The sequence below is a fragment of the Chlamydotis macqueenii genome, chromosome 16, assembly GCF_036417535.1.
Source record: "Chlamydotis macqueenii isolate bChlMac1 chromosome 16, bChlMac1.mat, whole genome shotgun sequence".
In the NCBI taxonomy this organism is placed as follows: Eukaryota; Metazoa; Chordata; class Aves; order Otidiformes; family Otididae; genus Chlamydotis; species Chlamydotis macqueenii.
Genome location: NC_141571.1, coordinates 3,375,043 through 3,387,786, shown reverse-complemented (window position 1 = coordinate 3,387,786; position 12,744 = coordinate 3,375,043). Strand labels below are relative to the sequence as shown.

At 44.7% G+C, this 12,744-nt stretch overlaps 1 protein-coding gene across 2 annotated transcripts in view; it reads right to left on the bottom strand.

The window, feature by feature from the left end:
* PTPRT (protein tyrosine phosphatase receptor type T) overlaps positions 1–11,164 on the bottom strand; it is a 444,344-nt gene extending 433,180 nt beyond the window's left edge. For both annotated transcript variants that reach the window (XM_086760452.1, XM_086760451.1), the window contains exon 1: positions 10,998–11,164. In XM_086760452.1, the coding sequence (XP_086616578.1) occupies positions 10,998–11,067 (70 nt within the window). In that variant the 5' untranslated portion in view covers positions 11,068–11,164. The remainder of the gene's footprint in view (positions 1–10,997) is intronic.
* Positions 11,165–12,744: the final 1,580 nt, after the last annotated feature.

Genomic DNA, 12,744 nt, shown 5'->3' with positions numbered 1-12,744 from the left:
CTGCAGTGGATTATTCAATTTGTTTTCTCACAGAGTGCAGTACCTTTTTTTCCTCTCTATAGAAGACAGTTAATTATTTTGTCCTGTCTAAATTAAAATGACTCAGACAACAGAGTTTCCACCGTTTCCTTTGGGACACAATCCCACAACCTCATGGATCTGCAGCAAGATTTTCCTAATGCTCAGAGTAAATTATTTTCTTGTTTCAATCTCATTCTGTTAGTCTTTGTGCACATTAAATAATTCTCCCTGCCTCCCCTTTCCTTTTCTCCGAGGTGCTCTCCCTTTCACAGCTCCACTCTCAGTTGCAGGTACGGAAGCAAAATGTATTTAGATATTGTAAATATCTGCTCAAAAGTGGAGAAATTGCTGTCACTTGTATGTGTTCTTGATACTTTAATTTGTCACTCTCAGGAATAAGATGATGTTCAGGGCTGAGGGGAATATTTTAGACAAAAAAAAAAAGCCCAGACATACACTTTTTAAAACTACATACACAGCAGGTGGCATATTCTGCCTTTAGTGTACTTGCTTCTTTTCAAATTCGTGTTCAGCTGCATGCAAATATGCTGTCAATTGTCAGTTCTCTCAAAATCTCAGCATTAATCACTCCCAGACTTCTCCCATCCACTCAAAATAACTTTGTATACGCATTCACTCTGGATCTATATTGCAAAACTTTCAAAGATTGGGGCTCAATTTCTACCTGTGACTCCTGTCTCCAATGATTATTTCTCCAATCCGCAGTTCTTTAAAGTTTACCTTCATAAGAAAAAATTTAAAGGAACTCCTTCTGAATTTCTCCTGAACTTTAATGGAAATTGTATCTGAAGTCTGACCCCGATCAGTGATCTTTCTGCCGTCCCCTATGCTATAAGGAAGCATGTTAAGGGTAAATTACGTACAACATCTAATCCAAACACTCATTCCGTACCTCTTTCCAGAAATTTTGACATCAATTACACTTGGCAAGCAGGATACACGATAGAAACTTGTATTGCTAATGCTTCTGCATGCTCTAGGTGCCAAATATCTGCAAGTTACCCCCAAAATCAGTAAGCACTGGGAAGTATACGAAGCGACACAAGGAAATTTGGTACTTCTTTCTCTAAAACTCATTTATTCAGCATTCTGTTAGCAATAGCAGCTCACCAGCACAAGCTTTTTGGGAGAGTGGGGGGGGAAATAACACCCTTCTGCTTTCCTGCCATGAGAGCTCTTCACATCAGCGCAAGCATCGGAATCAGCGGAAGGAAGAGAAAACCTCTTAAAACAAAACAGGGAGTGATTTAAATATAGACAGCTGCTGAGTGGCCTTCAAGACTTTGTTCCAAAACATTACTTCTCAGCCATTTTGAGAAGTAGGTTTGTATTACTGCTAAAAAAAAAAAAAGCAAATCATAAAACAGATGTCCAAGGCAGCTATACTCCGTACACTAATTCTTTACACTACACATGCCCTGAAATGGAAATATGCACATTACAGAACATCAGAAACTTTGGCAGGTGGTAAAAGCTTTATTAAAAAAAGACACAAAGTTGAGAGTTTAGTTTAAAAAGGAGTTTTTTTGCTTGGTAGGTTCATTTAAGGACAATTAATTATACTTTCTTATTTTTGCAGGCTCTGGCCTTGGCAGTCTCCAGGGTTATCCCTGTGCCAACAGAGACAGTGTGTTTGTTTATTTCCAAGCTTTCCGCTTCCCTGGTTATTGCTGCCACGTGCTGATATCTCTTAGTGCATACACCGTCTTCCTTTTTTTAATCATAAAAATACATTTACTGTTTGTCTAGGAAGCCCTATTGCTAACAACGATAATATATTCCGGAGGCTGGAGTGGTGTCCTGACCATCATTTTCATAGGAGAAATCCCTTTTCAAAGTACATGCAAGACTCTCTACACAACATTTATTGAAATATATTATTTTGTACTAGATTATATAGATTTTTTTATATTATTATTCATGCTGGAATGTTTGAATCTCATGAACTGCTCATTTTAGAGTAGTTTTCCTACAAATCAATTTTCAGATCACATTTGTGGAAACTTTTGACTGTTCATAGATTTAATGATTTTATTTTTTTTCTCCTTCCCACAGAAATTAAATAGTGTGTCCAACTTAACTAGGTAGCATCCAAGCAGCCAGCAGCATCCCTGGCAATAGCTACCTGCATGTGTTTGTATGCAGGAATAACACAAAATAACTGCCTGGCAAGCAAACCGGCCATCGCTGCCTCTGTACCTGCTTTTGCAGGCAGGACGCAAGCCCAGTGCCGCAGGGTGACTCCGAGGGATCCGTTTGTCCTAGAGGGAATGAGTCAGTGCTGGCCCCAAACAGCCAGACCACAGGAGCGCCGCGAGCCGCAAGCCACCAATCTGAAAGTCAAATCTATCAGAAGGTTACGTCCTGTTTAGTCAGAGCCAGTAACACAGCAAAGTTGTCCGCCTCAAACCAACACTGAGCTTCGGAAATTATTTTTGAAGGGAAGGAGCAAAGACGAGCAGCTGGCTTTAGCTTGCTGATGGACATAATGAGTTCTGGACGCTTACATCGCTCTGAAGCGAGCCCAGCGATGCGCTAAGGTACTCAGAGACGGTTGCTATCCCGATGAGCTGCTCTGGCACACACAGGGATGGAGAGCAGTGTTGTTTGGAGGGCCAAGACAAAGACTTTTCTTTCTGTATACTTATTCTTTTTCATCACCGAAATAAACAGTGCACAACTGTAGAGCAAGTGCAGGAACAGATCTCTGAAATAGCAGCTGAGCTACAGTAACAACAGGAAAAACCGCTTCTGTCATGTTCTAGGCTCCCAAAATATTAGCAACTGGCAAATTTAACAGATGCTTTTCCAAGCAAACCTACAATGGGTCAACTAGTAAATTCGAAATATTCTTATCTGTTTGTTTTGTGAAGACATATGCTCAACCAGCTGGAGAAAACATCACGGTGAAATTAAGGAAGGACTATGAAAAGTAGGCACTGCAGCCCACGTTTCACCCTAAGGACCAAAATTTGCAGCAACAAACTATCTAGCAATAACTTTGGCTGACAGTTAACATACAGGAAGGAAAACAACAGAGGTGACAGCAGCAGCAGCCATCCTCCCAGTCTGCGAGCATCAGGAACAGCAGCCAGGTTCTGAGCTTTATTTCACATCTGCTTCCATCCCTGTCAGGTTCCTCTTACCTTTCGTGTTTCTTTTCATGCTTCCTCCCCCTACTGCTATCATCTCATCAATACTCGCCCTCCCATCACCTTCTCCATAACCAACCCCCAACCCAAAGGCGCTAGTGTCTCCTCAGCTGCCACCCTCGCTGCTTGGCTGCGACGCTGCTCCCGTTTCCTCTTGTTTCTCTCTTATACAATTGCAAGATTAAAGTGTTCTTCGGGGTACAAAAATGAGTCATTTGTGCCTCTGAAGTGTTTTAACACAGTTGGCTCTTCAGATGTTTCAAAGTTACTATACAATAAAGCTACCACATTAGGTTTAATAAAAAAATAAAGAGGAAAAAAAAAGGATTTTGCATTAAAGATGCTCACTAGGAGAGATGACTTGGTACCCTTACAAACTGACAATTGCCTACCAAGTCCAGGGTGACAAGGAAGGTAACAAGCTCTTCTGCTCAGTCAGCTTCTGAACACATCCAAGCTAAAAAGCTAGAGAATACGGATCCAGACACCTCTTGCAAACAGGCAGACTTGCATGGAAAACACTATAAGTAGCTGGTGAACATTTATATTGGAACTGAAAAGGTCTTAGCAACAAAGAAAGAGAACAAAGTAGTAAAAATTCTTGACACCAAATCAATGCAGTCAAATGTGAAGTTACACATACAGTCTCTTGGCTTAACATTTTTGTTTGGTTGGTTTGTGTTGGTTTTTTTTTTTCCCTCTAAACTATACCTCTTTTCAGCCACACACCTCTGAACAAGCATCAAAACATGAAATATTTCCCTGAGAAACAACTGATTGTGGCAGAAATACATTACACTTCAGTTTCACCAACAACTTCTTCTATCACAGCATTGAATTCGCACCTAGAAGTGCAGAGCAAGATCCGTGCTGCCAGCACATGAACGGGTGCACATTGACAGAAAATCCCTACTCTGGAGAAACGAACCATCAAGCGCAGCAGCTTCCCATCTTGCTGACAGAAGTACTCTTCTGCTTATCCAGCAAATACTGCTGCAATTCCAGTAAGCGTGTTTCTAAAGGAAGAAAGCCCCATCTACACAGCAGTCAAATTGCTCTAATTCCTCCCCCACTTCATCTTCCCATCCTACTTCTACTAGGTGAGCACAACCACACATGCTTTCTGCTGAGAAACACTTTTACCAGGCTTTATTTTCTTCTTAAATAAACAAAACCATGTGGCACTGATACCATTCTCGACCCCATGCTTTTCCATTAAAATCAGAACCTGAAAGCACACTGCACACTGTTACTCTATTTGCCTATTTAGGCTTTTTTTTTTTTTTCCTATTTGCAAAGCATCTCTCCGTTATTTGAGTCGATACTAAGGGAATGAAGGTTCACACATACGCAGACTAAGGCCACTCCAGTAACAACGGCAAATCCAGCAGAAATGGAGCCAAAAGCACAACATTTCAAGAACAGCATCCCCAGCACAGTGCGGAGCCCCACCTCTGCTCAAGCAGGTAATGGTACTTTCTTCACACTCAAAGAGAGGAGGACTCACCTCCAACATACAAATGGATAAACCCTGGATTAAGCTGTAATACTCTTGATATTGTTGTTCTTTACGACATTGCAGAGGACAAGGAGGGATGCAGCCCTCCTTTGCTCAACGCAGAGCTGTGTAAGCTGCTGAGAGCTGCTTCCCAGTGATTTAACGTAGCCACCACCCAGGAACGATGCTGGGATTATGATAAGGATGTACAGGAAAAAACACTGTAAACTCCGTTTCCTCTGTTACGTTGGATCTGATGACATTTCGGCTAACAAAACACCAGATACACGGTACTTTGAGTGTTTCCAGTACAAAGGAAACAGCATAGCTGAATAAAGCAGTTTGCATAACCGTAGGTTGCTCAGGCTGCAGCACTGATCTGTGCCCACACAACATCATCAGCTGTCAAACCCCACAGCATTCCTGAGAGATGAACTCAGAAATATCAAGGAACAAGAGCCAGGTCCCATCCTCCCAAAATTCACAAGCAGCTCAATCATTCTTTAACTACATGAGCTGCACCACTTCAAACCACGGCAGAATTCACGGAGCTGGCTTCAATCCCCAAGCCCGCAGTCCCCAAGAGATCTAGCTGAAGAAAAGGAGAAAACATAGAATCATAGAACGGTTAGGGTTGGAAGGGACCTTCAAAGGTCATCTAGTCCAACCCCCCTGCAAGGAGCAGGGACAAATCAAGCAGCTGGCCTTGGATTGATTTACAGGCACTGGTTAAAAGAAAATAGGAAAGTCAGAGGAGACCAGGCACTAAGTAGGTTCACTCTTCCCAGGGCTTTTTGTCCTCTTTACCAGGTCTCGTTCACAGGTGGGTATGCTTGCACTCCCCAGAATCACACCATCTTTAACTCTGGCATTAAAAACCACTTTCAGTCTTCTTTCTCCAAAGGCCCTTGTTTTCCTTAGCTGACTTACCAGCATTTTCTTCTGGAAGGTGCAACACTCCGACATCTAGCCTACAAAGTATCCAACATCTCTGAACCATGGTATGATAGATGGGATGTTTTTATCATTTATTAAAAAACAAATGGGTCTGATTAAATAATGTATAGTCTGATTAAGACATGGTAATTGTCTCCTCTACTATGAAGATATATGATCTTTAGAGCCTGCAATAATGAACACTAGAAGCAATTGCTTGTTAAGTAATCACGGGTGTACAGAAAGACTAGGCTAGGTTGTAAGAAGTTCTTTCTGATGCCATCAACAGCATTAACCTTCTTTATTTGTCTGCTTTGGGGATTGTAGAGTTGCTCTTTTCTTCTGTGTTTGCCTAGGAAGAGCAGGGTGGTGAATGGCATTCAAAAGTAAGAGGCAACACAGGGCCAGGAAGGCGACGGGTCAAGAGATGGGCAAAGATTTTCCCCAAAAAGCAAATATAATCTAAATGAACTGACACCCAGTAGTGCTAGACAGCACAAACAGCACCATCAGAACAAAAATTAGAGAACTAGGAAAGATGAGTGGTACCAGGGGAAAAAAAAAAAAAAAAAAAAAAAAAAAAAAAAAAAAAAAAAAAAGAAAAAATTACTCTCAGCCAAATACATTGGCTGAAACGAGCCAAGTAATACTACTCCATAAAACATTCAAGAAATACCATATTCTTCTCAAGAATGACACCACAGAGCCAAGAAACATCAACCCACAAGCTGTTTGTGGAAGTGGAGCCCTCTGGCACCCAGGCAGTGGGAGGCACAGGAGGTTTCGCGCACCGCAGCGGGAAATACAGACCACAGCTTGGGTCAGTTTGTAACGGCAGGTGACTTCTACATGCTGATGCTGTTTAAAACATCTGCAAGGAAAGACTCATCTCTGAACACACCTACAAGCACATTTTAGAAGCTGCGTTACATATTTTATCTGTGTTTTACATGACACCGAGGAAACAGACTGAAGCAGTTTCCATAAAAAATTAAGACATCTCTCTCTAAAGGACACGTGCTTTATATAGCAATACACACACGCGCTCCCGCTGCTCATCCCCCAAACATCAGAGTTTTTGCGAATGTTAACTAGGCTTCAGTATTTCCATGGCAAAACAGATAAGTCTTGTTGCTCACACTAGTGAGCAAACCCACATACACCTCAATCAGATTTTGGTAGGTGGATTTCAGATCACATCTGCTTTGTTTTTTTGGTTTTTTTTTAAATTAGGGCCATGTTAAGTCTGTCTCAAATTTGCTCATTGCCAAAATATTTAAGCCTCAGTGCTCACGTCGCACACCTCTCCATTCTACGTTCAGCACTTCCCATTCAAGCAAAGAACAAAACCTGCCAATGCGTATCCATTTACCACATTTATAAAATTACAATGAAAATTACCAGAGGCATAAAACAACTATTATGATAAATAAGGAGCTTAAAAAAAACCCCTATATGCGTACAGAGAATCAGAGAGACACTGATCCTACTGTGCTGAATGTTATTCAAAAGAAGGATTGTCAGTGCAATGCTGAACAGATCAATTTACTTCCCTTTCTTCTCTCCACTTAACTGGATTTTATATACAAAAGTAATTGTTCCTATAAGAAACAACCCCTGTCCATATCTTTTGAGGTTCACAAAGCCTCAGACCTACATCTTTACCACTATTCGGGTTGCCATGGCAACAGATGATGGTGCCTTCTAAAAAAATACAATCATCTTCTACAGTAAGTGTCCCAAATCATTCCCAAAATATTAATGAAAACTGGAGCACGTGGGCCTGCACACAGAGCATAATAGACTGAAAAAGAGAGTACAATTAAACAAGAAAAGCAGAGCTGAGGGACTTTCAGAAGGGTGGAGGGTAAAAAAGGGCTCTCCATTTGTAAAAGAGAAGGATTATCACTCAGAGCTTCACAAATGCCTTCATACACACAGTGACCTTTCCCTGCCACTGTCGAAACAGGCAGTTTCACAGCGTCAACCTTTTTAATATTAATTGTTTATTTATTAGAAAACAAATCAAGCCAGCCACGAATGAAAAATAAAGTTGAATTGTAGTGCTAACAGCTCCCCAGAGGGAGCGAAAAGTGATTATTGAGTTAAATGGCTGCATTGTTAACAATTGCCACACAGAGTAGCTCGCTCAGAAAGATCCATTTTTCACTGCCAATTTACTGACAGCAAAATCTGTGAGTAAATGGACTGCCGGTAAACGAATTAATCCTCCCCCCAAATTTCCTTGCAGTTTGCTTCCTTGCTCCTCTTCCCTCAGCAAACCCTGTGTGATGAGCTACCCACCGCTGTAACTTTATGGCATAGCAGCAGTCTTTGAAAGCAAACAGCTACGCATCCAAAAGTTACAGCAAAAGGAGGAGCAGAATAATGAAAAAAAAAATAAAGAAAAACAAACATCAGGAGAAAAAACAAGGGTCAAAGTAATCCGGTGTTCAGGTGAACAGTCCCAGTGTAAACCCACTGTCCTACTTTCCCCCGGTGGTTTTTCACAGCTGCAGATGACTTTGATCTCTTTATTCTCTGCTCTGCTGTCCTAAAAATGCACACAAACCAGACTGGAGCAAAGTGCACAGCAACTGCAAGAACACTCCACATATTTGGTGGGAGAAAAATTGCACACGTGCTTGAAGGAAAAACTTCCCTGTAAGCAAAAGTTCCTTCATTTCTGAAAACCTAAAAGAATCAGCAATTACTAGAATTGCCTGGTGTTACTTCTGTCTCTACTCTACAAGAGCAGAGGAATTAAATTGGTAGCTGACCCTAAAGCTAAAAAAAAAAAAAGTTTAGAAACTCAAAAGCATACCTTCAGTTATAAATAAATAGCGAGACTGCAGGCAACTCAAAGTAATTGGTGTGGAGAAGAGTTAGAAACAGAACAACACAGAAATTACATGAAGAAATCAGCGTTAACCAGCTCCCTCAATATGAGGTTAGGTAGTCCAGGAAGAAGCCATCAGCGTTCTGCTGTCGCTTTGTAGTATTTCTGATTTCACATGTTGTGGGTAATATGAAGAAGCAGCAGCAGCTGTGCAAGTCGGGTAGGAACTGAACACCATTTTATGTAGACTTGGGGCTTTCCTGCTTCTTAGCCTAACTATCATATAAGAAAACAAATGAAAAAACCCAGCGAACTTCTTCCACAATGATTTGGGGGGGGGCGTGGGGGTGTTGTGTGTTTAGCAAAAGGCTGCTGAGTAAACGCATTAGGCTTCCGAAAATAATTTGATCCAAAAGAGACAAGGAGGTATTAGCATCCTAATAGTTATGGAGACAGCACCACCCGATGGAAGATGCGAAAATACACCGACGGCATTAACCGGGGTCTCTCCAAACTTCACTGAAATTTGAGAGACAAAGCGCATCTGAAAAGCTTTGCTTTCTACCATAAAACTATCAGCTGTACGGACAGAGTCCAGACCACTGCGCTTCATGCCAGATATGCAGTCTAAGAGGAGAAAACTTTCTTGTAACTTCATTAACAGAAACAGCTCGGAGAACATTATTTATTAAAATAAGCTCCTCTTATTTTGGATGGTAAGGAGCACACTAAAACAGGAGGTGCAAGGGGATACTAATTATTAGGAAAACTCATGGTCACTGACCCCTGCACTGAGGAATGAAACAAAATATTTCATGGCTTTCTGAAAATAATGAAGACACCTGGGTAATCCCTAAATTTGCATGTGTTTAGCTCATAGAAATTATATATTATATTGCTATTCTCCACAACTACAAAGCATTTTCTTCCCCCTTAAAAGTTCACCATTTTCACAGAAAACTGTTTTTTCTAAGCATCTGGCTAAATGATTCATCAAAAGCCGAGGATCTAATCTCAATTGATATGACAAGTGTCGAGAACACAAAAACACAGTTGAGAGAGAGAGAAAAAGGAGGGGAAAAAAAAAAAAAAAAAAGAGGAAAAGAAAAAAAAAAAAAGGTAGTTCCATATATTGCTTACTCAAGGAAGAAGCTATTTAAACCAGGTTGGATTTCTCAGCCTTTCTAATAAATCTGCGGATCTGGGCAGTTGCCTGGCAATGTAAACAGGATACCATGGCAGTGTCAAAGCGTGCAGGATGGGTTACAGCATCTTCTTCACCGAGCTGACCAGGGACTCCTGTACCTGGCCATTCCCAGGCCAAACTTTCTTCTGAGCCATGCTGCCCTGCGATCAATCTGAGGTACACGGACTCAGCATCTCTTACACTCCATGCTATTTCTGTTTTACAGCAGTGAGAGAGTTCATCTGCTCTTGATCTTAACTAAGAAAAAAAAAAAAACCACAAAAAAAACCACAAACCTTCCATGGTTTAAGATCAACTAAACTTGGGCACGTTCAAGGTATGAAGCCAAGTCTGAGGCGCTGAGATTTATATCTACTAGGCAATGTTACACATGGAATGTTTACTTGTTTTAAGTACACAGATAAGGAAAAAAAAAATGATTAAAAAATTAGAAAGCTAGATACATGAAGTCAGGAGAGAAGAAAGTTACAGCTGTTCATTTTTTAATATAAAGAAAAACTGCAGTGAGAAAATTATTGCCATACTGAAAGATCCAAGGGGGGGGGGGGAGAGAAGCCACATGTATCTTTGCTTTACCTACAAAGTCGTACAAAAGGAGAAAACTGGCTCCATAAGCACCTGTCATCTTCAAGTAATTCAAAGTATGCCTAAAGGAACTCGGAGGAGGGGGGAAATAGCCGGCTACTATTAATGTACACATGCCAGGGAGCAAAGTATTCCTTAACAGCAGAGCAGCAGCTAGAGTGACAACTGGGAAGGAGCCAGCCCGAGCAGCTGAGCCCCTCGAGAAAGTTACCGGGGCTGCGAGATGCAAGGGGAGAAAAAGCTGCCACCAAACTTCTGCGAACAACCCCGACCGTGGGGTGCTGAGGGGGAACTGCACACCCCTCGGAACCACCACCTGCCTCGGACAGAGTGGCTACTACAAAAATAAAATTAAAAATAAAATAAAATAAAATTAAAAAGGGACTCCAAACGCCGCGAATCCAAGAATAAAAAAAAGGCGGTGGGTCCATCTCACCGCGCGCTCCACAGCGCAGATACCGGTACCGGCCGCGGCAGCAGCCACAGCGGCAAAGCCTCCCACAGCCCGGCGCGGCACCGACCACGCCTCGCCACCGCAACCCGACTTTTTTTTTTTAATTAAAAAAAAAATTAAAAAATAAACAAACAAAACTGTTCCTTTTCCCCCACCGACCGGCCGCCTTCCATCCCTGGGGCCCACCCAGAGAGCGAGGCCGAGGGGCCGGAAAGAGAGATGGGGTGCGGAGTTGGGGCTGCCTGCCCCGCAACCGGGTGGGGAGGGAACCGTGCGGGACTCACCTGCGAAGACCTGTCCCCCCGCCTTGGGCAAGAGCTGCAGGAGAAAGACGATCGCGGCGACGCCGGTCATCCTTCCCCGGGAGTTCGCCTGCCCTCCGCGCTGTCCCCCGCATGGGCGGCTCGGGCGCGGCGGCGGCCCCGGCAGCCGGAGCCGCGGAGCTGCTGGAGTGGCGGCGGGGGGGGAGCGCGCGGGGAGGCTCCCCCCGAGCCCAGCGCCGGCCGCGCCCGCGCAGAGCCGGCCCCGCCGCCCCCTCCCACGGAGCAACCGGGCTGCCTCGGTGCTGTGGGCTGGGTTTGGTGCCTTTTTTTTTTTTTTTTTTTAAATCCTTATTCAAAGCCCAGCTGCACGCACAGAAATCTCCGCTGAAGTGCAGCAGCGCGCCAGCAAATCTGGGTTTCCTGCTCCTGCCCCCTTTTTTTTCCAGCGGGGATGGAGAGCGAATGGGGGGCGCGGCGTTAACGCGGGGCGGAGGGGGGCTGGCACTGCGGCCCCGGGGTGGGGAGGGGAGAAACGACCCCCTGCTAATGCCAGGCGAGTGAGAAACGGGGGGGGGGGGGGGGGGCGCGGGGGGGTCCTCCGTGAGAGCGGCTGTGGGAAGGGCTTACAGGCTGAAAATAGTAATTTTCATCATTATTCACTTTACTTTGGAGAGAGTTAACTGCTAAATACCTAGTGACGCCGTGTGCCGCTGCGCTCCTAGGCACGGACACAGTCTTGAAAAACTGTCTAAAAATTGCTTTCCATGGGCAACTTCTTTGCAAAAAAAAAAAACAAAAAAAAACAAAAACCAACCCCACGCCTCATAGGAAGAGGGGGGGAAGCAGCACAAAATACGAGGCATATCAACATCGATGAGCCACCCGAGCTGGAATTCGCGCAGGAAGAGGAAAGCGCTGACCGCCGGGATAAAGCGCCTGGTTCACCTTCACCACGACGCGGGTTTTGTTTTAGACAGCGACTCCGCTTCCAGAAGCGATTCCACCGGCGCCAGCCCCGCACCTCTGGAGACCCCCCCCGTCACTCCCACCCCCTCGCAGAGCCCTTACCCGCCCCCTCCCTGCGGTTCCGCTCGGTTCCCCCCACCCCGCAGCCCCGGCCGAGGCTGGCGGCGGCGGCTCCCGCCAGTAGGGGGCGGTATTGCACCGGCGGCGGCTCCACCGCCCCGGGCTGGGCCGCGCCGCCGCTCCCCAAGGGTCCTGTCCCGTCCCGCCCCCGCCGGGCTTGGGCCAGCAACGCGGGCTCCTCCCCAGCGGGAAGAGGTCCCCCCCCTGCGCTTTTAGTGTTGCTCTGGCCCTGTAGCAAGGCGGGCGAGGGCCCGCCTACCGTTTGCAGGCGGTAACTAGCTCCACAGACGTAGCAGTCGCACACGAAGTGTGAAGGTGATTTTCTCTGGGGGCTCTGGAAGTCTTCGGAAGCCATCCCAACACTCTCTCTACCCCGAAACAGATTCCCAGATTTCACTTTGCAACACTTGTCGGGTCAAGGGAGAGCACCACTCTGCTAGCCGAGGCACACAATGGAGAAAACATCGGTTTGCTGCTGCTAACTCCCACCCCAGCATCCCTATCCAGAGCAGAGTTCGGGAGAAGATCCAAATATCTCACTCAAACCCACCCCCCCCCCCCCATCCCGCCCAGTCCAAAAAAGCCCTCCAACCAATGAGGCACGGTCCTTTCTTCAGGTGTCACCATCACTTCAAAAATCATGGCATGCCACTATCTTTTATGGGGTAAAAAGCACAGTCAC